A 27,444-nucleotide genomic window follows, 5' to 3' on the forward strand; every position below is an offset into this window, starting at 1 on the left:
TTGGGCTTAGTCGCAGCTGTCACCACTGCAAACCCTATAGTTACCTCAGTAAAGAAGACCTATATATGTAATATAAGAATTGCCCATGGCATTTTTATACTCTTTATATCAGTGCTCACACAGATACTTCCTGGTGATTGGATCATGCCGCTTTATTTATAATCCCCATGCCAACACAAGGCAATGTTTCCCTACTGAGTCACTCCTCCCTCTTCATTAACATACTCCTTAGGGCTCATTCACATCTGCGCCAGGTCTCCGTTCTGCTTTCCGGCACAAAACAGAGGCAGGAGACGGAAACCTGCAGGACTCTTTCAAACCCATTCATTTGAATGGGTTTGAAAGATGTCCGTCCATGAGCGGCGGTGAGCGTTTCATGTTCTTCTCTGCAAAACCGTTTTTTTAAAATCGGACACAGAGTCGGACATGCAGTACTCTGTGTCCAGTTTTAAAAAAAACAGTTTCACGGCGGAGAGCATAAAACGCTCACGGCCGGACCCGCTCTGACAGTTTTCCGTCTTCTACATGCAAAGACGGAAAGCTGAGAACGGAGACCCGAACGCTAGTGTGAACCTAGCGTCACTCGTAGTAAGCTTTCATGACTAGGGAATGCTATTTCTTGTCATTGTATGCATGTTATCTCAATTGCGAACTATTGTGGAATATGTTGATACTATACAAAAAAGTACAAAGTCTATTGTTAACTACACATTTTGTTACAGTAAAAAGAAGTATTCAGATACATTTGAAATGGACAGCATTTTGGCATACAACTCAGCCATTAAGTCTACATATATTTGGTCTAAGCAGAACATAACTGGCATAACAGACTGGCTGGCTGTGTAAACTGACAGATATAATACACTGTAATACAGAAGTATTCCTGTGTATTATACAATCAGTCACATGTCCAAGTCTCTTTGTCACACTAATAAAAATTGCAAAAAAAAAATAAAAATGAAAAAGTGGCTTTTTCCTCAAACATCGGAGGAGTCTTATTAATTTTTCTATGCCAGATTCTGGCATAAAACAAATTTGCAAATCACAGGGTTTTTTTGTGTAAATGGCATTAATAAAGTTAAAGTGGTATTCCCATCTCAAGAATCCTATCTATACTGCTAGTTTATGTAAATTGAAGAGTTTTCCTAAATATATTGTTTTAGTAATGTTAGTTCTTTTACCTGCTATGTGAAATTATTCTTCCCAATTTTTACATTTTGGGATCAAGGCACCAGTACTATTCCATCTCCTTATCTAGGCTTATAGGACAGGTGACATGACTGCTCTCTGAAAGGGAGGAGGGCTGAGTATTCTGTAATATTTTCAGAACTGTTATCTCCTGCTATTATCAGGTCAGCTAATTGCATTTTGTTGAAAATGCCAATTCTCTATGCAAAGGAAAAGATAAGTTTCCTGCATGTCCCGGTAAGATGTAAGTCTTCTCCAACGCTGTGTAATGTAATATACATTTACTGTGCATATTTGATCTGCTTTATTATAGATTTCTAGTAATCATAACAATCTCTAATGGTAGAGGCAATATCTGTATCTACTCATGTACTGTCCATCAAACAGTCAAAGCTGCCCACCAGCTTGTTGAAAAATAGAGCAAGTGAAAAGAGAGAGCATACAAACTCCTGTGTAAGCTTCTTTTTTTGTACATATGTGGGACCCATGTTCATGTATTTTTAACCTTTTGAATTAAAAGTTATTTTTTAAAGTGGCATGCTGGAGTAATTCTTCTACCTAAAGTCAAGAATGGCTACAAAAGGAATGGAACATATACAGTATAGGAAGAACTTATACTTCTACCTTCTGCTGCTCAATCCCCTCCTGGTTTTTGCTCAAGTTAGTTTACAGTTTACAGTACCTAAACTGAACTAACTTTAAGGGGTAAAAGGAGCTTCTTAGTCCTTCTGAGTGCTGAGACTTTACTACAGTTGTATCCCTGGTAGATGTGTGTAATTTCTTGGCAAAAAATCTATCTTTATTAGAGATGAGCGAGTAGTGTTCGATCGAATACTACGGTATTCGAGATACTCGTACTCGATCGAACACTACTAGCTGTTCGAAGTTTAATGTTCGATTCAGAACCAGCGTTGATTGGCAGAATGCTATACATTCTGCAAATCAACGCTGGTTCTTCTCTTACCTTTCCGAAGTCTTCTCCGCGCTGCATCCGGCCTAGGCAGAGCCGACTACGCATGCGTGGGCATGCACGCGCATACACGCGCATGCGCAGTTGGCTCTGCTGAGGCGTCAGGCCTGGGCAGAGCCACACGCGCATGCGCAGTCGGCTCTGCCTAGGCCGGGTGCCTAGGCAGAGTGAATTCCACCCAGAAGAGGACGCGGGGACCCTGCGCTGGGAGAAGACTTCCAGCAGAATCCAGCCCGACCATCACTCGTGGACTTGGTAAGTATGATTTTATTGAATGTTGCCTAGCCCTGAAACGAGCATTTCCCCCCAGAGACTATAATGGGGTTCGAAATCCATTCGAACATTTCGAACCTCGGACACTTTAGTGTTTGCTCATCTCTAATCTTTATCTGATTCCTTAACATCTGTGTTGGAGTCTCTGTCTCAGTGTGCATCCAAAATCCTGCAAGTCTAACTTTTCCATCTAGCAATTTGATTAGAAAAATGGACACCTAATGGATACCATTATTGTTAATGGAGTCAGTCAGGCTCCATATGTGACTGCTCTTTTAGTGGTCCACCTATCTGTTGTTCTGGTCCCCTGACTGGGTTCGAAATGGGCCAAGACTAGTATGAACTTAGCATAAACTGTATTAAGTTGGAGTTCAGACTGTTAAGATCACAGAAAATTACCCAGACTAAATACAATTGTATCTATCTTTAAGCTAAGAGCAGCACAAGGTCTGTGTAAATTTTCAGCCTCTGAATGTAAACCAGAATGTTTTTATGGATTGATAGGAGAGATCCTGAAAACATTGTGAGATTTAATTACAAAGCTAATTAAAAACATGGATAATGTTTGATCATGCGCTATAAGGAAAATGTTTGTTTTTGTATCAAGTTAGCCAGTGGGTAGGAAATAAAAAAAACAAAAAACTTGAGAGTCTTCAGAAGTTTATACCTTTTTTAATGGTTAACTAATAATGATGACAGATTATGTTTCGAAGCTTTCAGCTTCTTCTTCAGGTATATCTAAAAACAATTTCTGAAGGATGCATATTTATGTACAGAGGGGCACATAGGAATAGAATTCTAGGAGGGAGGGTGGAAGAAGGGTATTGGTTATTGTTACATACAAATAAACAATTCATCAGTTTGTAATGTTCTTATACAGTAAGTTCACAGAGTGTCTTTTATGGCTGTTTCAGTTCAATGATTTCTGTAGGATGCCATGAACCCATGTGACAGATTCATCCCTTTCTGCAATGTTTGAAGCAGGGTCATAAACTTGTACTCATAAATCTGTCTCTCTTTCCTGGATTTAAAATTCCCTCTTAAAACCAAAATTTTCATGTTATTGGTGATAATATGATCTTCATTGCTGAAATGTTTTGACATGGGAAAGTCCATTCTTTGTTCTCTAATTGTATGGTGATGTGAGTTAATCCGCATTCTAAGCTTCTGGCCCGTCTCTGCAACATACAAATTTTCAGTGGAACATTTGGTGCATATTATTAAATACACTACATTAGGTGTGTTACAGGTGAACGTACCTGGGATTTTATATTCCCTGTTAGAATTTGGTATCTCTATCTTGTCGGTGGTCTGTATGTGAGGGCAGGTTTTGCACTTTTTCTGTCCGCATGGAAATGTTCCTTTGTTAGTTGGAGGTGACAGTGAGCTGCTAGTAACCATATTCCTGAGATTTGGTGGCTGTCTGTAACACAGGAGAGGGGGTCTGGAAATAGGGATTTTAGACTGTCGTCTTTTTGCATTAGTGGATGTAATTTGCGTGTGATTCCTCTCAGCATCTCCAGGTGGGGGTTATATGTGACGACCAGGGGCACCCAATTGTTCTCCTGTTTGGTATTGTATTTTAATAACTCTGATCTTGGTATTCTCGTGGCCCTGGTAATTTGATTTTCAATTGTTCTTGGATGGTAACCCTGCCTCAAGAATGTGTTTTTGAGGCCCTCAAGGTGTGTGTCTCTATCTGCAGGGTCTGAACAAATGCGATGGTATCTGATAACCTGGCTGTAGACAATGATCATACACTGGCCATGTTCTTTCCAGAAAACTCCTTATCATTTCTTTTCTTCCGAATGCTGCATTTGCTTTTTATTTTCCACTTCCATGACGCATCTACAGACTGTTTGCCATCTAATGGTTGCATTTTCTCTCAGTCAATAAAATTATATATAGCTGAAGGCATACAAAGATGAATTGATTTAAAGTTGTCTGTGTAATACAAGGAATGTCAGGGCTTAGAGATTGTAACAGCAAGAAAAAACATTTGCTTTTTCCCTGCCAGAAATATTCAAAAGGAGGAGAATTTCAGAGAATTGATTGTGCGGACAGTAATCATTGATCTCCCTGAGAAACATTTAGAATATGACTAGGCAGAAGCAATAATGTTAGTTTCTTTAGGTGAGTTGAGTCTATGATTATATATGTCACACACAGTGATTTAGCCAGCATAGGTATGGAGTACAATAGAGAATTTGTCAACTGCAGGTTGCATGGTATAGTTTATTATATCTTAGCTGACCATGCCTTCTAAATTATATTGTCAAAACCAGTGTCGGAGATAGATTTTGGAATATAATGGAAATGTTCTCAAAGAAGAGAAAATTCCTATTGATTAAACATATGTTAACTTACCATCAGGTGGAGCTGATCCTAAATTTTTCCGAGTATCAAAAGGATTTGATATCTCCCATCATGAATAACTTCAATGATCACGGGCAACCACAAACATGCATCATGTACAGCAGTCATCACTAAGGATCTGTACATAATACAAAACACAGCAAAAGTCATTGAAGGCTGAGGTTCAATAGGTTCAAAAGGAATGGAAGCTAAAAAGGAAGCACTTCTCCCAAATTTAGCCGTGGCTTTGGTGGTGTGGTGGCAGTGGTGTTATTGGTGGTTGTAGACCTTCCCTAAAAGTTGAGTCTTCAAGGTTTTCTTGAAACTTGTGATTATGGGAGACAGTGTTCTGTTCCAGAGTATGGGGGATGCATGAGAGGAGAGAAAAGCAGAATAGTAGATCTTGAGAGGATCAGAGGTTGCTGTGGGTAGGTAGTAGGATATCAGATCAGAAATGTATGGGGGGGGGGACATGTTATGGATGACTTTATTTATCGGCATTAAAATTTTAAACTGTACTTCCTGGACTATGAGTAACCAGTGAAGGGATTGGGAAAGAGGAGCAGCTGATGAAAATTGTGGTTTAGAGGTGGATTAAGGGAGCTGCAGAGTTTAAGGACTGGAGGGGGCAAGAATATTTGCTAGGAGGCTTCAGAAAAGGTTGATACTGTAGTGTAAGGGTGGTGGAATGATTACCTGGATAATGGCTGGTAATTAGAGATGAGCGAGTAGTATTCTATCGAGTAGGTATTCGATCAAATACTAAGGTATTCGAAATACTCGTATTCGATCGAGTACCACTCACTATTCGAATGGAAAGATTCGATGCAGAACCAGCGTTGATTGGCCGAATGCTATACAGTCGGCCAATCAACGCTGGTTCTTCTCCTACCTTTAGAAGTCTTCTCTGTGCGGCATCCCCGCGGCATCTTCCGACTCTGAATTCACTCTGCCAGGCATGGGGCCTGGGTAGAGCCGACTGCACATGCCCGCGCTACAAGAAAATGGCCGCTTTGACTGTAAGCGGCCATTTTCTTGTAGTGCGGGCAAGCGCAGTCAGCTCTGCCCAGGCCCGATGCCTGGCAGAGTGAATTCAGAGCCGGAAGACTCCGAGGGGACGCTGCGCAGAGAAGACTTCTCGGAGAATCCAGCCCGACCTTCACTCATGGACTTGGTAAGTTAAATTTGATTGAATGTTGCCAACCCCTGAAACGAGCATTTCCCTCCCATAGACTATAATAGGATTCAATATTCGATTTGAGTAGTCGAATATTGAGGGGCTACTCGAAACGAATATCGAATATTGAGTATTTAACTACTCGCTCATCTCTACTGGTAATGTTTTATCTATATTCAATCCTAGCACACTACTGAATAGCCAAATGTTTGTCTGCAAAGAGACACCTCACAGGGAAGAAAGTGGGGGCTAGACTGTGTTTACTTTGTGCCCAAACCACTGCCTGTGGCTGTCAGAGTCTGCAAGTCAACCTCTGGGGCTGTCAGTGAATATCTCCTGATTTACCCACTGCTTATGTTGTGGGAGAATCATGTTTAGACAGATTGGTATGATCTGCATCTGGATTCAAGGATAGGAAGTTCCCTGATCTAGCCTGAAAGCGATATAATGAATAGCGATAGTATTTTGCTTTCATTACTTTATTAGTTATTTCATTTCTTTACCTTTCAGGGCAACCCATAAAGGCATAATTTGAAAATATTTGGAATTAGATGCTAATATTTTAAGAGATTTAATAAAGGTTGAGTTTCATATTAATTGTATTCAATAGAGGCAGTGATAACCATTTTAATTAAGTTGATACTATTAGTTTTGTTTCAGTGATATACTTTTTTCCTTTACACTTTTTTTTTTCTATTCCATTTTTCTTTGAACTGTATAAAAAAAACAAAAAAAAAAAAAACAACTAAAACTATGGGACAGGTTAACGACTCCATTAAAAAGTTAGACAGTGTAAATTTATACCAAGCAGTTAAAAATTGTGTCATGTGACTCATGCTGTATGATAAATTTGGTACATCCTTAGACACCATCTGTTGGTTAACTTATATCTTAGGCCACTGTCATTACCCCCTAAAACGTTCACCACTTATTTTAAACTTGCATTACTGGTGTAAACCACTCTCCTTACTTGCTTAAGGCTGCTTTCACACAGAGTTACGCTCCACTCATTCAGACACGTAAACGCGTGTCAAAGTGACCGCTATAAAACAGAATCCCATAGACTTCAATATGTGCCGGTCTTACGTGCGCTACACCTTGAAATCAATGTGAGGCTTTTAAACCCATTGATTTCAATGTGTAGCACACGTAAGACGGTACACTTTGAAGTCTATGGGATTCTTTTTTACAGCGGTCACTTTGACACGTATTTACGTGTCTGAATGAGCGGAGCGTAAACTCCGTATGAAGCACCCTAAGTCTTATTCATACATCCGCACCTGCGGACAGCACATCATCACAGACCCATAGACTTTCATTGATGTCATGCATCCATGAAGCATTAGCATCTATAAAAAAAAAGGACTTATTTCTGTTAGTTTTTGTGGATCTACTACAGTCCACAAAAAAATACTACCGCTTTAACGAGCACATTGAAATGAATGAGGACATATGGCATCCTTGAAAACGACGGACGCCTTATGTACATGAAATGTGGATGCATGAGTAAGGTCTAATTCTTTCACTCTCTCATAAACAATTCCTATTTCTTGTGCTAGGTACAAAGTGTGGCTAAAATTGTCTAACAGATTTTTGGCACAGATTGCATCAAAATTCTGCCATATTTAGATCATTAAATCTTCCCCAATATTGAAATCTAAATATCAGTTGTGAAAAATTCCACAAAATATAATTAACTGAAAGATTTCTTATCCTACTTAAAATATACACTGACAAGTTGTCCAAAGATGCAAAGTGTAACATTTTTGAAATATACCTTATTAATCCATCAAACTTCCTTTTAATAGAAAACAGGCTGTAAAGTTTTTATAAACAATGATCTAACTAAGCATACTCTGTCCATACACGTATCCAATGCAGTACATAGAGATGAAGCATTTACCAAAGGGGAGGATGGTCACTTCAAATAGCTGTATCTTCATATTTATACCACTTAGAAAAATGTTAATTAAACATTTCAGTAATGATATCTCAGATTAAGTTATATGTTAACTGTTCTTAAATCTTGACATATGAAAGCTTAGAATCTCAGCTTTTTTATGATACCAGAACCATTTTCTAGGTAGTATAAAACTGAAGATGCAGCTATTTGAAGTGACCATCCACCCTTTGGTAAATACTTCAGCTCTGCACATCTACAATAAATATAACTATGTATAGACTTTCCCTAATAACAGCTCAGTTATAGGGTTGCTAAGGAGGATGTAAAAGTATGTTTTATAATAAAAAGAAGTTTCGATAGGGTAATAAAGTATATTACAACAGCGGTCACCGACCCCCCCTCCCCCCCCCCCGAAACAATAGGGAACAAATAAAAGAGTTACACTTTAAATTACTATGACACTAAGTTACTGTGGGCTGTACTGTACTGTGTTTTAAGTGCTGATGGAATAAGCAATCCTTTTTTTTTCACCTTATATAAAGAAGGTTATGTGTATTGCACCATTATGTCTATTCAGAGTAAGTATTGGGCCAGTTATTGTGAACTACTGTTCCAGTGTACAAATGATCACCTGATATACAGGCAAAAATTGTTGGGTGATCATTTATATAACATGAACAATGTTAGATTGTAGGCACCATATCATCCTGTGCAAACTGGTCAGTGTTCTTCCAACAAATGATAGGGAGCAAATGTCCCTAAAAAACATCTGTTTCTAACCATTGCAAATTGAACATTCCATATACACTCAGTAGCCAAAAGTCATGGGAAGGTACTGGATGTGCTGTCAATAGTGGGTCGCCCCTCCACAAGCCCTGATAAACAAGACGACGAGGCATGGACTCCAGGTGTTGGAAGAGCTCTGAAGGGATATTGATCCATGCAGTCTGCACTGGAGCCCACAATTGGTCCTGTGTAGTTGGTGCTGGGTCCATGGAGCGCACACTGGTATTCACAGCATCCCATAAATGCTCTATAGGGTTGAGGTCGGGTGAGTGGGTAGGCCAATTGAGGGTTGTGAGGTCACTGGTGTGTTCATTAAGCCATTCCTGTGCCACCAACAAATTATGACATTTTGGATTGTCCTGTTGGTACACAGCATCCCCATCAGGGAACTACAACACCAGAAAGGGGTGCAGATGGTCTGCCAGAAGTTGCATGTATCGAGCACCAGTCATTGAATCCTTCACCCAGACAATGGGGCCCAATTGCGACCATGTGAACCTGGCTCAGATCATGATGGAGCCACCTCTCATCTGAACATGTCCCTATTGGCATGCAGGATCCATGGCTTCACACTCCCAAAAGTTCTGTACAACTGGAACCGTGATTCTTCAGACCATGCCACATGCTGCCACTGTTCCATGTTCCAATGACAATGGTCACGGGCTCATGCCATTCTTTGAGCTCTGTGTTGTGGCCTCAGCAAAGGGACACGGGTCAGGCGTCAACTGTTGAAGCCTATGCGGTGCAGTTTTCGGTATACAGTCTTGGTGGAAATGGAGTCCTGGTGCCCCACATTCAAATTGGCAATTTGACCCACAGTAGACCATTGAGAGCCCCATACGACTCTGTGGAGGTGACGTGACATCCGTTCATCAAACACTCTTGGTCGACTGGTGCACCAGTTTACGCAGCTGCCAACATTGTCTCTGTGATATTGCAGGTCCACCCGAGACACTGTTGACCTTGGAATCCCAATTTCCTGGGTAATCTCCAAAATGCTGTGCCCCATGCATCTTTCACTGATTGTCATCCCACTTTCATCCAGGGTTTTTATACTGACTGCCAGACTGGAGTCGGGAAGGAATTTTTTCCCCTGAAATGGGGCAATTGGCATAAGCCTCATGGGGTTTTTTGCCTTACCCTGGATCAACACTGTAGGGGATTGTAGGGTTATAGGTTGAACTTGATGGACTGATGTCTTCATCCAACCTCATCTACTATGTAACTATGTTCAAAGTCACTTAACTCATGACTGCCATGTTCATGAGACACCTGTCTGCATCAGACTGCTCAGATATCCTGGCGACACTAGTGCCATATGGCCGCATCGCACCACACTGTTTGAGCATCATATCTGACACAACCGGCACCGTGACTTTTGGCCACTGAGTGTAAAAGAGGCGCATACACATGACTGACACAAAATGGTAGAGCATTGAAATTATTTTAATTCTTAATGTTGTAGCAGTTAAAATGTATTGCAAAAGTGTACATACCCTACAATCTATCTGGAGCAAAATGTTACGCTAGTAAAGTTTTCTATTCGCATAGCACAGCCCTGCTCATTTCCAGACCGTGTGCATTTGTTATTCACAAGGTCAATGCGTCACTTGACAACAACAACAAATCGCCACCCTTCAAGTTGTCATCACTATAAACGACACATCACTATAGATGAGGGTGATTGACTGCTGTGCTTATTTGACAGAACATCCCTTCTCAAAGAATGGCTGGTGCAATACAGTATACTGGAGAATAAAGATTTACAGTTCTATCTGATTTGTGTCTTTGCTCGTAAATGGCGGTAAACCGTTCACGTTTAATGTAAACAATTTGCTTTTTTGTCTTGTTGAGTTAGGAGTTTAAAGGCTGGATTAAATGATTATTTAATGCAAATCATTTCCAGTTTGACTTGGCTGGACATGTGCTTCTTGCTGATAAAGAAATTGCTATAGCGTGTATTTGATGATGAGGCATAGCAAATGAAGTCTTTCTAGAAATGCCAGCAATATGTTGAATGTTTCAAGATTAATTGAATTTATTGGTGTTCCTGTTAGATAGCTATGTATTGCAATTTTAGTCAGTGATGCCTTTAATTTTCCATTAGTCTAATAAAATAAAATATAGGGTGATCGCCTTACTCAGTCCTAACCAAAATGATTCTGTAATGGCATGTATAATGTATATATCCTTGTTATTTTTTATTCTGTGTGCCCAGCTGTTGACAAGAAGGTCCTCTTTCAGCATTTAAAAGGGTTTGTGTGCTGTAGAAGGGTCCTTTGATAAATTGCTTAGATCTGAGGGATCAGCTGTAATCTGAGGTGGATTAAAGCAATATACAGTGCCGTTTGACATCAATATGTTTTTTCAGCAATGCACGGTTATATCAGGTCATTTAGCTACAACTATGAGGCCCTTAAACTAAAATATACTTGACCATATAAATCCAGTCTCTGTAATATTTGACAAATTTCTGTATGTGATATTCTATATCCAAAAATGAAAATGTAAATTATGGTTGACATTTCTTACTATTCTAACACTGTTCAGTTTCCTCATGATTCTCTGCTTATTGGTGCTTCTTGAGCCACCGAAAAATGACCATTTAGCCAACTATTGGCCATCAGCGTGACCTTTGTAAGCCATTTAATTGCTTGAATGGCATTTCCTTTGAGAAGTACCAGGATGTCAAAACCAGTGGGGGACCTGGGTAACATCAAAACAGGAGCAATGGTGATAATTTCTGAAATGTTTCTTTTTCCATGTCACCACTCCCATTCTGTATTCACACACAGCTTCGATCCATTAGAAATCTCTGGATGTATTTGGTCTGCCTGTAGTGTCTGATTTTCCCTGATGTTCCCTTGCTCTTCAATGGTGTCCATTTTATATAACCCTCTCCTCCCAGATAGCTTGACCTTTGCCATGGTTAAGGTGTTGTCTGCAGCAGGCCTCTATCAGTTTGCTGATATGGTTGACCCCTTGTCATGGAGCTCAGTCCCTTTTCTTATCTTAAGGCTAATTTGAACCTCTTCACTTCTGAGTGGCTTCACTACTCACAGGTGGCTCATTTTGTCCACGCCCTCTAAAGTATCACTCCCCATGGTGTTCAAGAAGATTTTTCATGTGGGCTCGTTCACCAGTGGTCTAATTTCTTTGATCTACCAGCTTCTCGCTTCCTCGGCGATTGGCTCCCCTGTTAGTCATTGCTATATGTCTAGATGGGAGGAGGTGCTAGGTAAACCTATTTCTATGGGACAGTGGCAGATTATATGGTCTAGAGCCCAGAAGTCCTCCCAGTGTGTGACCTTCACGAGGCTCAGTCTAAGCTTATGATGCATTGGCAGGGCCGCCGATAGGGCAGTATTACCGCTACTGGCGTCAGGAGCCCGGCCAAATTGAAAAATGGGGGGGGGGGCGGTTTTGGCCGGCCCCCTGGCGCCCGCAGCAGCAATTGTGCCCTGGGACGGCGTCACTATAGTATAGTCGGGCAAGTGCCGGGGCCCAAAGAACCTCTTGGGGCCCCCCCGGCACTTGCCTGTCCCGATTTCAGCTCATCGGCGTCCGTCGGACGCCGATGATCTGAATACACAGGCGATTAAAGCAGGAGCTCAGCTCAGCTCCTGCTTTAATGCTGCGCCCGGCTTCGGCGTGTGTAGGCGCGATGTGATGACGTCACATCGCGCTTACACCTGTCAGTGGAGTGAGAGGAGCGTCAGAAAGAGGAGCGGCGAGGGAGCGATGAAGGAAGGGGGTGAGTGTAAATAAGTGTTTGTTTTGTGTTTAACATAATGAAGGGGGCCCATGAAACTGGGGGGCAAATGAAGGGGAGGGGGGGAACGGCATGACACTGTGGAAGATGAAGGGGGTGGGGAGAGAATGGCATTACACTGGGGCAGATGAAAGGGGGGGATGACATTACACTGGGGCAGATGAGGGGGGGGAGAATGGCATTACACTGGGGCAGATGAGGGGGGGGAGAATGGCATTACACTGGGGCAGATGAGGGGGGGAGAATGGCATTACACGGGCAGATGAAGTGGGAGAATGGCATGACAGTGGGGCAGATGAAGGGGGGGAGAATGGCATGACACTGGGGCAGATGAAGGGGGTGGGGAGAGAATGGCATGGACACTGGGGCAGATGAAGGGGGGGAATGGCATGACACTGGGGCAGATGAAGGGGGAATGACATGATACTGGGGCAGATGAAGGGGGGAATGACATGACACTGGGACAGATGAGGGGGGGACGGCATGACACTGGGGCAGAGATGGGGGGACATGAAACTGTGGGCAGTTGAAAGGGGGAGAACAGCATGAAACTGGGGACAGAGATGGAGGGTGGACATGAAACTGGGGGCAGAGGAAGGGTGTATATGAAACTGGGGGAGAGATGGAGGGGGGCATATAATTTACAGGTGACTGTAGGAGGATTATACTGTGTGGGAGCACATGAAAATGAATGAGAATGGGTGGAGTCAACAGAAAAGTGGGTGGAGCTAAATTTGTTGCGGCGCGCAGAGCCGCACATTTTCTCCCTCTTTCTACTCTTCAAAAGTTTGGAGGTAATACATAATTGGTATGTCACAAAATAAAGTGGTGTTAAAATGGTGGGGCGGAAGGGGGCCACGCGGTGGCTCAGTGGTTAGCACTGCAGCCTTGCAGCGTTGGAGTCCTGGTGTTCAAATCCCACCAAGGGCAAAAAACCATCTGCAAGGAGTTTGTATGTTCTCCCCGTGTTTGCATGGATTTCCATCCCATATTCCAAAGACATACTGATAGGGAAAAATGTACATTGTGAGCTCTATGTGGGGCTCACAATCTACATTTAGAAAAGAAAAAAAAAAAAATGGGGGGGCAGACACCTAGGGTGTATGGGGCCCCAAAATTCCTGGTGGCGGCCCTGTGCATTGGTATCATACCCCTGCTCTCCTTAACGCCTTGAATCCGGCAGTTCCCTTGGGATGCTGGCACTGTAGTTCCGTGGAAGGTACCCTTTATCATATTTTCTGGACATGCCCTTTTTCTACAGGAGGGCCCTCTTGACCCCATTGTTTATCTCCTAAATCTTCCTCCCAGACTCCTAGGCAGTAAGGCATCTCGGCTCTTCCTGTACCTATGCACTGCATCAAAGACTCTCATTGCTAGAATCTGGAAGAGTGCGAATCCTCTATCTGGTCTTGAGCTCTTGGCTTGTATGAAGGACATTAGAAGCCTTAAATTTTTGACTGCGAATCTTAATAATGCTCTAGATGTCTTTAGCTCCATCTGGTCTCCCTGGGACACATACTGTACCTTACGGAGTCTCTGATCTCTGTTTTTCTCCCCCCCCCCCCAACTCCCTCCCCTTTGTTTTTCCCTTGTCTTTGTCTTTTTTCTGTGTTGATAGGACTTTGTGTTTGATTTTTTGCACTTAGGGGTTTTGATGAACTGCCTTCCCCCTCTTGGTGTTTGTTGTATTACTTTTATTATATCCTTTATGTAAAAATTTTATAAAAATTACAGTTGAAAAAGAACTCTCTGGATGAAAAAGATTTACTAACCCGACTTTTTCTTCTAGTGATTTCAGTTAAAAATAACAGACATCCAATAAACACCCAACTGAACCCTTTGTAGTCAATGGGGTCCCTCCGGCTCTGTTCATGTATGCTATTTTTATGACTTTTTTTTTCCATTCCTCTGATCCAATGACAGGCCCTAAGGACAGAAAATCAGCACATATATGAACCTAGCCTTAGAAATATAAATGATAATATATAATCGCTGATTTATCAAATTAATCAAAGTGTTGACTTTGATGTTAGGTTTCTGCAATACCATAATGACTCCAAAGTCAAGTGCTGTTAATTCGAATTTGGCTTAATGTTGCCTAGGTGCGAGTGATGGCACCATCAGTTTCAGTTGGACACTATGGGATCTGAAACTGCCAGCAATTAGAACACCATATACAGTGTTGGCCAAAAGTATTGACACCCCTGCAATTCTGTCAGATAATACTCATTTTCTTCCAGAAAATGATTGCAAGCACACACTCTTTGGTATTATTGTCTTCATTTAATTTGTCTTCAATGGAAAACCACAAAAGGAATTGTCAAAAAGGCAAATTGGATATAATTCCACACCAAACATAAAAAAGGGGGTGGATAAAATTATTGGCACTGTTTGAAAAATCATGTGATGCTTCTCTAATTTGTGTAATTAACAGCACCTGTTACTTACCTGAGGCACCTAACAGATGGTGGCAATAACTAAATCACACTTGCAGCCAGTTGAAATGGATTAAAGTTGACTCAACCTCTTTCTTGTGTCCTTGTGTGTACCACATTGAGCATGGAGAAAAGAAAGAAGACCAAAGAACTGTCTGAGGACTTGAGAAGCAAAATTGTGAGGAAGCATGAGCAATCTCAAGGCTACAAGTCCATCTTCAAAGACCTGAATGTTCCTGTGTCTACCGTGCACAGTGTCATCAAGAAGTTTAAAGCCCATGGCACTTGATGAGAGATTTCAACGCAAGATTGTGCGGATGGTGGATAAAGAACCTTGACTAAAATCCAAACAAGTTCAAGCTGCCCTGCAGTCCAAGGGTACAACAGTGTCAACCCGTACTATCCGTCGGCGTCTGAATGAAAAGGGACTGTAAGGTAGGATACCCAGGAAGACCCCACTTCTTACCCAGAGACATAAAAAAGCCAGGCTGGAGTTTGCCAAAATTTACCTGAGAAAGCCAAAAACATTTTGGAAGAATGTTCTCTGGTCAGATGAGACAAAAGTAGAGCTTTTTGGGAAAAGGCATCAACATTGAGTTTACAGGGGAAAAAAAGAGGCCTTCAAAGAAAAGAACACGGTCCCTACAGTCAAACATGGCGGAGGTTCCCTGATGTTTTGGGGTTGCTTTGCTGCCTCTGCCACTGGACTGCTTGACTGTGTGCATGGCATTATGAAGTCTGAAGACTACCAACAAATTTTGCAGCATAATGTAGGGCCCAGTGTGAGAAAACTGGGTCTCCCTCAGAGGTCATGGGTCTTCCAGCAGGACAATGACCTAAAATACACTTCAAAAAGCACTAGAAAATGGTTTGAGAGAAAGCACTGGAGACTTCTAAAGTGGCCAGCAATGAGTCCAGACCTGAATCCCATAGAACCCCTGTGGAGAGATCTCAAAATGGCAGTTTGGAGAAGGCACCCTTCAAATCTCAGGGACCTGGAGCAGTTTGCCAAAGAAGAATGGTCTAAAATTCCAGCAGAGCATTGTAAGAAACTCATTGATGGTTACCGGAAGCGGTTGTTCGCAGTTATTTTGTCTAAAGGTTGTGCTACCAAGTATTAGGCTGAGGGTGCCAATACTTGGTAGCATTTTTGGAGTTTTGTGTAAAATGATCAATGATTTGACTTTTATTTCATTCTCTTTTGTGTTTTTTCATTGCAACTAAAATAAATGAAGATATTAATACCAAAGAGTTTGTGCTTGCAATAATTTTCTGGAAGAAAACGAGTATTATCTGACAGAATTGCAGGGGTGCCAATACTTTTGGCCGACACTGTATAAGGAGTATTAGAGCTACATATGGCCACTGAGCCACGCATTGGAAATATATAATATTGTCAAGGTCCTATCCAAGAAACAGTCTCAGAATACTTTCAGGGCAGATTTACTATGTGGTTTTAACTTTACCTTTGGCTTTACCTTTACTTTGGTGTAAAATGTGGCACAATTTGTGATATTGCTGTTGCGTTTTAAGGGTATTTTCACACGGAGGAAAAGGTTGCTGAAACCTTTTCCACCTTGTGAACATTCCACACGGCTAGCCGCGACGAGATGCCGATGCAGCATTGGCATTCCGTCGCAGAAAACCGCTCCTGATTTGGCCTGAATGAATGGGCCTAAACAAGAGCGTGGCTCGAGCCATGAACACCACAGTTGATTCAGCCGTGGAATCTGTGATAAGTCATCTCACTTTCTTTTTTCTGCTATTTTGCGAAAAATAAATCGAGTGGCTCCCATTAAATTCAATGGGAGACATTTTTGCAGGCAGATTTTAAGTCTGCCTCAAAATCCGCCTGCAAAAAACTCTGTGAACTAGCCCTAAAGCATCTAGTTTTCGGCCAGAATTTTGAGAATTAAAAATGGAATGTGTCTTCAGAGAAAAGGAAAAGTGAGTTAACAGGGAAATGGGAATTAAATTCTAGCAACATTTTGAAATTCAGTTGTTTCCAAAGTAAGCCAATAGGTGCTCAAAACTTAAAATAAACAGTCTAAAGATGCACCAGATTTATCATCCATAATCAGCCACTGTCAGAAATGTGGCACATTTCTGGACTATCTTAGTATATACTATTAGTAAATGTGGGTCACTTTACATAGGATAGTCTGAAACATTCCTCTATTCATGGATGGACCAGCCAAGAGCAATAGGAGTACATTGGACTACCAAAGCAATGTGTGCATAGAGTAGTCTAAGAAACTGGTGGTCATTTTTCAGAGATGAAATGGTAGCTGGGGACTGGAGGTACCAAAAATGTTAAAAAGGAGGGCACAGGATATTTCAATTATGCATAATGCACTTATTATAAAATGTGTATTGTAAAGTCGAAAGGTGCTTCAAACATTCCTGGAGTTTTCTCATCTCACCCACCTGACTAGTCTGGGCAAGATGTACACCCCCTCAATTACCTGACCAGCCATCGGCTTACAAAAAGAAAAGGAAATGCAACGAATATTGATTCATGCACTATAGTTTGACAGTATAAACAAAGAACATTTTAGGAGAAAAACATAATTATTGGCTGCTGTAGTCAAGGACTATGTCACTTTTAGAGATGAGCGAGTAGTATACGATGGAATAGTAGTATTCGATCGAATACCTCTCCTGCATAGTTATTGGTGTACTTGGTCGAATACCACACGGTAAACGCATGAAATATTCGATTCCCCTCCAACCTTCCCTGGCGCCTTTTTTTTTTTTTTTTTTTTTAACACCAATAACTATGCAGGGGAGGTATTAGATTGAATATACTCACTCATCTCTAGTCACTTTAGAAGTAGTGTCAAAATTTTTGGATTTTTGGTTAATATCAGAATTTGGAATAATTCTCAATTCTAAAAACACTTGCTTTAAATGTAGTTCATTATTTTAGTACAAGGATTTGTGTCCTCCAATGAGGTATCTGATGTCTGGTTTCAAAGACTCTTTACATGTTCAGTCTAATGAACTTTTTTAAAGTTTCATGTCCATGCATTTGCTTATGTTCAGTCTAAGAAAATTAGTTACCATACTATTAATCTGGATGTGTCAGAGTATGAGCTAAATAAATCAATCAGTACCTAAGCTTTCAACACACTTTGCATAAATTAATGGTGCATTGTGTCTTTATGATGAATAGTACTATTTATGGTCGTTATGTGTTGTATATTTAGCATTTTTTGTAATTCCCCATGTGATGGTTCTAGATCTAATTTTCAGTATTCCCAGAACTGGTGGAAACCAGCCTCTCATAGACAGTTCACAGAAAGTAAAGGAGACTCTGCTGATCTAAATCTCTCTCATTCAGAAGTATTATAAGGGTCATATGGGACATAGAGCAGTACTGAGCAATACTGCTGAGCAGTATTGTGGTGAGTAAAACACTTGGGGTAAAACTGAAACTTCCTATCCAGCTCCAAAATCTTATGTTTGAGTGTCTGCTCACTCCTCCCTTTTCCATAGACTTTTATGTAAAAAACTGAAAAAATGCAATTTTCTTAAATAGTGTCTGTCACCAGAGCACAGCATGTCAACCTAGCCCTGTAGACAGTTGGGTTAAGGTAATGTGAATCAAACAGTGTTTTCTTCATGTGAATCCGTGTCAATGAACTCTTTAGAGCAATAAGGGTATTGCTGTTGCTCCAGAGACCTAAGAGTCAATGCTCCCATTGTTCCAAATCCTATTAATATTATAAATGTGAAAGTTTGTGGGTTTGTGAGTTTGGATGTTCGGATGTTTGTTCCTCAATGACGCAAAACCCGCTCGACCGATTTGGCTGAAATTTTCCACAAACATAGATAATACACCCGATTGCGCAATAGGCTACTTTTCGTCACAATAGCGCACATACGTTTGTGCCAGGAACCCCACAAAACCCAAACTCACACCACCATCTCTGCAATCTCACACACTTTGGCCCATAGCAAGCCACAAAATTCATATTGCCCTCTATAGCCTCGCCCCTAACCCCACACAATCACATATACATATACTTTACCACTTTGCCCCTCACCTTAACGATACTCCAGGAGGCGCTCTATAACGCTCCGGAGCAGCCATGTTTGCCGACCCCCACCGCTCTGACAATCCGCGACACCGCCCACCCATGTCAATACCCCTAGGCGGTCTAATAAATGCAAAAAAAAAGTTTAAAAAAATATATATATATATAAAAACAAATAAAAAGGATTAAAAATTCAAATGACCCCCCTTTCCCTAGAACACATATAAAAGTAGTTAAAAACTGTGAAACACATATATGTTAGGTATCCCCGTGTCCAAAATCGCCCGCTCTACAAAGCAATACAAATATTTTTCCTATTCGGTAAACGCCGTAGCGGGAAAAATGGTCAAAAGTGCCAAACCGCCGTTTTTTCACTGTTTTGATTCTGATAAAAATTTGAATAAAAAGTGATCAAAGCAATAACATTTCCCGAAAATGGTAGAACTACAAAGTACACCCGGTCCTGCAAAAAAAGACACCCTATGCATCCCCGTACACTTACGTATAAAAAGTTACGGCTGTCGGAATATGGTGACTTTTCAAAAAAAATTTTTTTAACATAGTTTTGGATTTTTTTAAGGGGTCAAAATGTAAATAGAACCATATAACTTTGGTATCCCCGTAATCGTAACGAAACTCAGAATACAGGGGACATGTCATTTGGGTTGCACAGTGAACGCCGTAAAACCAAAGCCCGTAAGAAAGTCGCAGAAATGCATTTTTTCTTCAAATCCACCCCATTCTGAATTTTTTCCCTACTTCCCAGTACATTATATAGAATAAATAATGGTGGCATCATGAAGAAAAATTTGTCCCAAAAAAATTAAGACCTCATATGACTCTGGGAGCGGAGAAATAAAAAAGTTATGGGGTTTAGAAGGAGGGGAGTGAAAAACGAAAAACCAAAATCAAAAAATGCCATCGGCGGGAAAGGGTTAACTTCAAATACTTCTGTCCCAAAGTCCCTATGTAAAGTTTCTCACAACACCATATAGCAGCTCAAATACAAAGTAACTTCAACACAAAAGTCTCACGTATTCTCTGAATTACAGTAAAAAAAAAAATACAAAGTCACATTTCATATCCCATACCTTATACACACTACGAAAACCTTACCCACGCGTGTATATACCCACTGCTACAATCACCGCAGACGAAGTCGCGGGTACCAGCTAGTAGAAAATAAATGCAAATTTGCACATTCACAAAAATGGCAATATCTCGAAAAATGAGGCACCAATTCACAAGGGGAAAAGACCACCTGATTCAGATGATCCTAACCTACATATCTATTTATAGCATTCACCTGTTCATTCATTTTTAATATTTTCATCTAAAGAGCTGTATAAGGGCTCTTTTTGGCAGGGCTAGTTTTTATTAATACTACTTTGGGGTTAAGTAGGAGTAAGGTGTTTGTGACTATCAATAAAGGGCCATAAAAAATTTATGTACAAGTACTGTACTTGTCTGTCCTGTACTGGTATGTATATCTGTATGATATAAAAGAATGAGACAAAGAGATTTGTGCAGTATTGTGGAAAAAAATAACGTAGCATGCTCTTGTATTGGTGGAGTAGCTGAGTAATGTCAGGTTCACACGGGGTTTTTTGGTCAGGATTTTGATGCGGAATCTGCGTCAAAATCTGGCACAAAAAATGCCTCTCATTGAATTCAATGGGTTCCTTTTAAAAAAAAGAAGTGACATGCCCTTTATTGATGCAGATTCCGCAGTGGATTCTGCTGCAGAATCCGCGGCGCAAACACTCCCAACTAGGCCCATTCATTTGGGCCTATTCCAGAGTGGAATGCCGCAACTGGATGCTTTTGCATTGTATGCACTGCACCGGCATCCAGTCGCAGCTAACCGGTCCAAAAAACCCCTGTGTAAACCCGGCATTATAGGTTCTATTTAGACCCTTTTTCACTGAGAGAGCACTAAAACACCAGTATTATAAATGTCATGTGGTAGGTGAGAATCCCTGTTACAGATTATATATTGGGATTCCATTGATCTGCAGTTCTTGTGCTGTTGTACTGTATGTATGAAGCGTCATGTAATATTTATGTAAGTGCATAAAATTTTACCAATATGATATAGAAAAATGACCAAAACCTTTATTATTCATGTTATATAAAATGACAAATGAAACATATATAATAATAAATGGGAAACTTTACTAAAATTAGTTTCACATGATGATGATGATTACAGCAATTATTATTACTACAATTAAAATGCATAAGCTGTGTAGTTTGATTATTTATGACCCATTTGTAATTCCAAAACCTCAAAGAAAGGCATACAACATATGCAAATTATACATGCAAAAAGAATGACAGACAAATGTATTTTATGTCTGAAAGTAATGCTTTGTAGTTTGCTGGGAAGCAATGACAAGAGAAATTACAGACAAAAAGAGACACAGTTGCATATTAAATTTTGTTAATTTACGTTTCTACATCAAAGCTTTTTGTCCCAAATTTACAATCCCTGTACATTTCATGTTGGTGCAAATGAAAAATATTTTAAAGTCAGGGCCCCATGGTACGAAAACACAGCATTTTGGCCTTGGCGAAAAAACGTGTCAAAAAAGTTGCAAAGTGGATGGGATTCTGGCTAATCGTATCCATGCATTGTAGAAAAAAATCTGCAGCAGAAAAGCTGCTTTTAAAAATGGAGCATGTAAATTATACCAAACGAAATGCTGCTGTTTTTCCTATAGGTTTAGTAGGGGCAGAAAGTCTGTAGAAGAAAACTCTGCGGACCTTCTGTAAAAAATGCTGAAGAGAAAGCTGCGATGCGTTTTCACTGCATTTTTTTCTACAGTGTTTCTTTTTCTGCAGCTCGCTTCTTGGCACCTTAAACTAAGAGTGGTTCACACTCAAGATGATTAAACTTCCATTTAGTGCTTACATCTATTAAAAGGGTTGTCCAGGAATTACAGTACTTGGGCAGAATGGAAGGTAAAAAAAAAAAAAATGAAAAAATCATGCTAACCTGTCCCTGTCAAAGGAAATGAACCAGTGACATCACTCACATATGTTATCGGTTCCTTTCCTTAGACTGCTGATAGGCCTCAGCAGTCATGGCAGTGAGGACTTGTACTGGCACAAGCCCCGGCTTAGGTGAGCTTGACCTTATTTACCTAAGGTTGGGATCGCCTGATTGGTGGTTGGCAGTTATCTCTGTATGCACACTCAGGGAGTAACGCGCCACTCATTCTGACACATAAACACGTGTCAGAGTGAGCACAGTAAAACAGAATGTGATTACGCGTGTATCACATTGAAAGGTAAAAAAGTCTCCCATTGAGTTCAATGAGTAACGCACGTAAGACTGAACCCATTGAAGTCAATGGGATTTTGTTTTACTATGCTCACTCTGACAAGTGTTTACGTGTCAGAATGAGCGGCACGTTACTCCATGTGAATGTAGCCTCATACACAGGGAGCTGTAAGCCACTGACTAGGAACACTACTCACTTGACAACTAATGGGACGTTCACACTACCGTTTGATTCTGTCAGCAGTGTCTGTGGCTATTGTCCGTACAAGATTTTAGCAATGGACATTAGCTGGTCCATCTGAAATTTCCATTGATTTCAATGGGATTTAATCTTATTTCCGTTACTGTCCGTTTACACCCATGTCCGATTTTTTCCAGCGGACAAAAAAATCCTACATGAAGGACAAAACAGCAGAGATTTAAATGAATAAAATACAAGTTGTGCTAAAGATTTGCCATTTAAGCAAAGGCTATGCTTATAATAAATATATGCATTATACTTTGATACAACATATACATATGAAGAATCTGTAGCTATTAAGGTTGTAGCTATGTTCAACAATGTGAAATTAATTTTATCTATCTTTTTTTTTTTTCTTACTGCAGAAATCCAACCGCTGAGGTCTCTCAATCAACAAGACATCCAAGTAAACCCCCTGATCCAGGGCCAACTGGTCTAAGTAAAAGTCGAACAGTTGATGCTTTCAAAACTGAAACAAAACCGCCTGGAAGAAGTCCTTCAGCTATGAGTTTGAGAGAACCTAAACCTAAACCTGATGTTAAAGAAGACCAGAAAACTGGCATGATGAGTGGTTTTCTTGCAGAAGGTAATCCAATGAGTATGGTATCCTCTGTAGTTAACAAGTTTAATCCATTTGATGCAAAAACTGATCCTAATGAAGATCCAGTTAAGAAACTAAAGGAAAAAGAGCAAGATAAAGAAGACACCAAAGGCATTATTAGACCTATGCCACAAATGCAACATCAACAAGGACATGCTAAGGCTACCATACCAACTCAACAACCACTTCCTAAATCTACACCACAGCAATCAGAGAGCAAGACAACACCCTTACAACAGAGCCCTGCAAGGACATCAACACAACCACCAATTGCCACAAAATCACTTCCACACACTCCTATCCCCAAAGAACCATTGCCTGAATCTGTCAACTCCACAAAACCCTTAGTTCGAGAGCCAAAACATTCTACCTCATTACCCCAAGGACAAGAGTCTAAAAAGGAACCAATTAAGCAAGATACATCTGTAAAACCAATACCAACAACTATGGAAAAGCAAAGCTTTCCACAAGTAGGACCCTCAAAACCTTCAGTACCTTCAAAAACATTGGAACAAGAAAAAAAGTTCACACCACCCCCAGCTACTGCCAAACAAACTTCTCAAGAACAACCTAGTTCTAAAATGCCACAACCGCAACAAACTGGGACTGCTAAAGCTCCTCAGCAGCAAGCATTACCAATGAAACAACAATTACAACAATCAGGTCCTTCAAAGCCACAAGGACCTACAACAGAGAAGCAAGCTCCCCCCACAACAATGGCAAAACAAGCCATTCAGAAGCCAGAAATGGCCCCATATGGTGGCACTAAACAACCTGTGCAGGCACCAGGAAATTCAGTGCCTGCATCACAACCACAGCCCTTAAAAGAACAGAGGACAGACTCTATGAAATCCCGAGATACTTCACAAAAAGTATCTCAAGTAGGCACAAAGAATATGTGTCCTCTGTGTAAAACAACAGAACTGATGCTGGACGTAAATAAAAAGCCTAATTATAATACATGCACCCAGTGTAAAGTTACTGTATGCAGCTTGTGTGGCTTCAATCCTAACCCCCATATAACTGAGGTAAGTGTAGACGAAAACAAATCTGAATGACATTTAACTGCACAATGTGAATTCAATCAACGTGTTGTACAAAGGGCTGAATCACAGTTTGTGGAGGCCTATGGGCACAAAATGTGGATTGTTCCTCCTTCCCTTGTTATATTGTCATATATAGTGTGGCGGAATTACTCTGCAACTAAGCATTAGGTAATTGTTGTGTGATCAATTGTCAATATTTTAATAATCCATATATTCACACTACCGTCCGTGTCCGACAGCTAGTGTCCGCCGCTAATGTCCGTGAAAAATCTTGTGCGGACATTAGCAGCGGACACTAGCTGTGCCTGTGACATTTTTCATTGATTTAAATGGAGATTGGGTGCGTTCTTTTACAGTCCGTGCCTGTCCTTAACTGTCCGTTCCCAAAGATGTCCGACTTTTCAAGCGGACAGAAAAAACCTACATGTCAGATTTTGCGGTCCGCTTGAAAAGTCGGACATCTTTCGGAACGGACAGTTAAGGACAGGCACGGACTGTAAAAGAACGCACCAGATCTCCATTTAAATCAATGAAAAATGTCACGGACACAGCTAGTGTCCGCTGCTAATGTCCACACAAGAGTTTTCACGGACATTAGCAGCGGACACTACCTGTCGGACACTGACAGCTCCCTAAGCCACTTCAGAAATGGTTTAAAGTTGTTTTTCTCACAGGTAATTACCCCTTTGCCATTCATATAATCTGTCCCTGGATTAGGTAAATGTGTCTAAAACCGACTGAAAATATGCTTTTTACCACTAGAAATAGGCAAATCGGTTTGCACCGAACTGGGTCGGGTCTGAATATTCCAAACAGTTTAGTTTATTACAAAATCGATTACAAATAGAGATTAGTTTTGGGTCAACAAAATGGCCAACGCAATATACTCTGGAGTCTCTTGAGACCCCAGTGTATAATAGGTGGAGGCTCAGGGGAGGTAAAAAAAATTAAAAAACAACAACAAACTTTTACCTTACCTTTACCTCTTTCAGTCCAGACCTTATGGCATCCAGTGCTCTACTGGTGACATCTGGTGCTCTTCTGTGATGTCATTGACTTAGGCTCACCACGTGTGACATGGGCATGACATTATGATGCATTTCCATGTGACTGTTGTAGGCCCAACCACTGGTGTGTTTGCTTTAGAAAGCTATAAATTAGACAGATTTTTCAGACTATAAGACGCACCTTTAGAGGAGGAAAATGGGGGAAAAAAAATTGAAGCAGAAAATGGTACAATATTTAATATATAGGAGTTGTAGTTTTGCAACAGCTGCAAGGCCACATTGACAGGTGACCCTGCAGCTGTACGGGGACGCATAGAGCATTTTTTTGTGGGGTCAGATGTACTTTTTATTTATACCATTTTGGGGAATGTCTATTGCTTAGATCACCTTTTATTTAAATCAGAGGCAAAACGGTGAAAAAAAACCCCGGCAGGTTTAGCACTTTTGATTTTGACGTTCACCGTACAGGAAAAATATTAGTAGACCGGGCATTTTCGGACACAGGGATTCCTAATGTGTGTGTGTTTCACAGTAATTTTCTACTTTTATATGTATTCTAGGGAAAGGAGGTGATTTAGAACTTTTCTTTTTTATTTTATTTTTTTTTAAAGCAGTAATATAGCAGTGACAGGCCTGGGAGCCTTCAGTAGGCTCCCGTCTGTCACCAGAACAGGTCGGCTCCTACGATATCGCCACGCAGGAGCCAGCCTGCAACTTTAAAGGTATGGGGCTGGTGGGGACCGGCCCCGGGGGGTATTTTACACTTTAGGGGGAAGGGAGGGGGTTAAGTTTTTATGCCCGCAATTAAAATGCATTCTAATTGTGGGCATTAGCTGTGGGCCTCCGCATATAGTGGAAACCCGGTTGCTATGGTGGCCGCTCTGCAGCATAGCGGCCGCCATTACAGACCCAGCAACCACTGTAATAGAACGACGGATGCCGGGCATTAGCTGCGGGCCTCCGCATATAGCATAAACCCGGCCGCTATTACAAACCCAGCATCCGCTGTAATAGAACGACGGATGCCAGGGAGAGTTTTAGATGCCAACACAGGTGCCGGGGCCTACGGCATTGCTACACTCCTATCTTGCAGGAAGCCAGCAGCAGCAGCAGTGCGGCGATGCTGCAATTCCTCCACATTCGGACTATAAGACGCACCCTCATTTTCCCAAAACATTTTGGGGAAAAAAAGTGCGTCTTATAGTGCGAAAAATAAATACGTTTCTAGGTGCCCTAAGAGTGTGGTATACTATGTTTTAAGCCAATTTAAGATGTTGCCCATACAGAAACAAATCAGGGACCTGAGCCGCCAAACCTAAAACAAATATTGAAAGCTTCACCTATTTCTAGTTACCAGTAGTAATGAAACCATTAACTAATAGACCCTCAGCTTTTGTATGTGCAGAACTAGGTAGTATGTGGACATTAAGTATATAGGTGTCATACCAAACATTCTAATTAGATTCATATCCTAAAAATCTACTAAAATTCTTTTTTTTTTTTCATAATTGTAGGATAATTTGTTAGTAAATGTTTGCCTAAATATTGAGATTGAGTGTGCTAGAATTGAAAATACATTTGGAGACTTTGTTGTAAATTGATATTCATTGGTCCTTAGCAAACTTTTTCACCCACTTATACACACCCTGTATACTATGTTATAGTTTTCTTTAAAAAAACAATGTCACTCCTGTCCATTTTTTGTTTCTGGTATTACAGCTCAGCTTTATTAAAGCGAATAGGGCTGAGCTGCAATGGACCCATTGCCATCTTATATAATTGAAGCTAACCGTACATATTCATAGCCATTCTTTCACTGATGCCCCCAGAGTTTTCATATATGTTTAGGCTCACCAGTTCAACTGCTATTGATTCTCTTAGCTTAGGCACTGATAACTGATCTGGTCATGTATGGTGCCAAAATTCACTGATGTGAGATGGTGATAGGTGCTCTTTAAATATTCTATAACACCATCAGAATTGCTTGTGTACTGTTCACAGTATATGCTGCTGAAGTGAGTGGCTGAGAAAACATATATGTTTGTTGTGTTAAAGTGCAATTTGCTGCTGAAAAAAAATCAGCTTTTAAGCCATATGCAAATTAGCTCTTAGGTGTACCCTGAGCGTGGCTGCATCTAACATAGCACCCATTTTATACCTGTTTTTATTGCATATTGAGACCAGTCAATCTTTATGTTAGGCGGCAGCGCTAAGTGTTTGACCACAGGTAAAACCGATTCTCTTGTGGGTATGGCATTCCCTGGATGCACCAAATAGCTCATTTGCATACAGGTTAAATGTTGCTTTTCTTGACAGCAAGATTGCTCTGACACAAAGAAGATATGTTCACTAAGCCACCAGTAG

General features: G+C 40.8%; 1 protein-coding gene across 1 annotated transcript in view; it reads left to right on the forward strand.

The window, feature by feature from the left end:
• Nucleotides 1–27,444, forward strand: part of PCLO (piccolo presynaptic cytomatrix protein) — a 305,609-nt gene that overhangs the window by 21,010 nt on the left and 257,155 nt on the right. The window contains exon 2 of the mRNA XM_075274050.1: nucleotides 22,788–24,055. Coding sequence (XP_075130151.1) covers nucleotides 22,788–24,055 — 1,268 coding nt within the window. The remainder of the gene's footprint in view (nucleotides 1–22,787; nucleotides 24,056–27,444) is intronic.

The sequence above is a fragment of the Leptodactylus fuscus genome, chromosome 5, assembly GCF_031893055.1.
Source record: "Leptodactylus fuscus isolate aLepFus1 chromosome 5, aLepFus1.hap2, whole genome shotgun sequence".
Taxonomy (NCBI): domain Eukaryota; kingdom Metazoa; phylum Chordata; class Amphibia; order Anura; family Leptodactylidae; genus Leptodactylus; species Leptodactylus fuscus.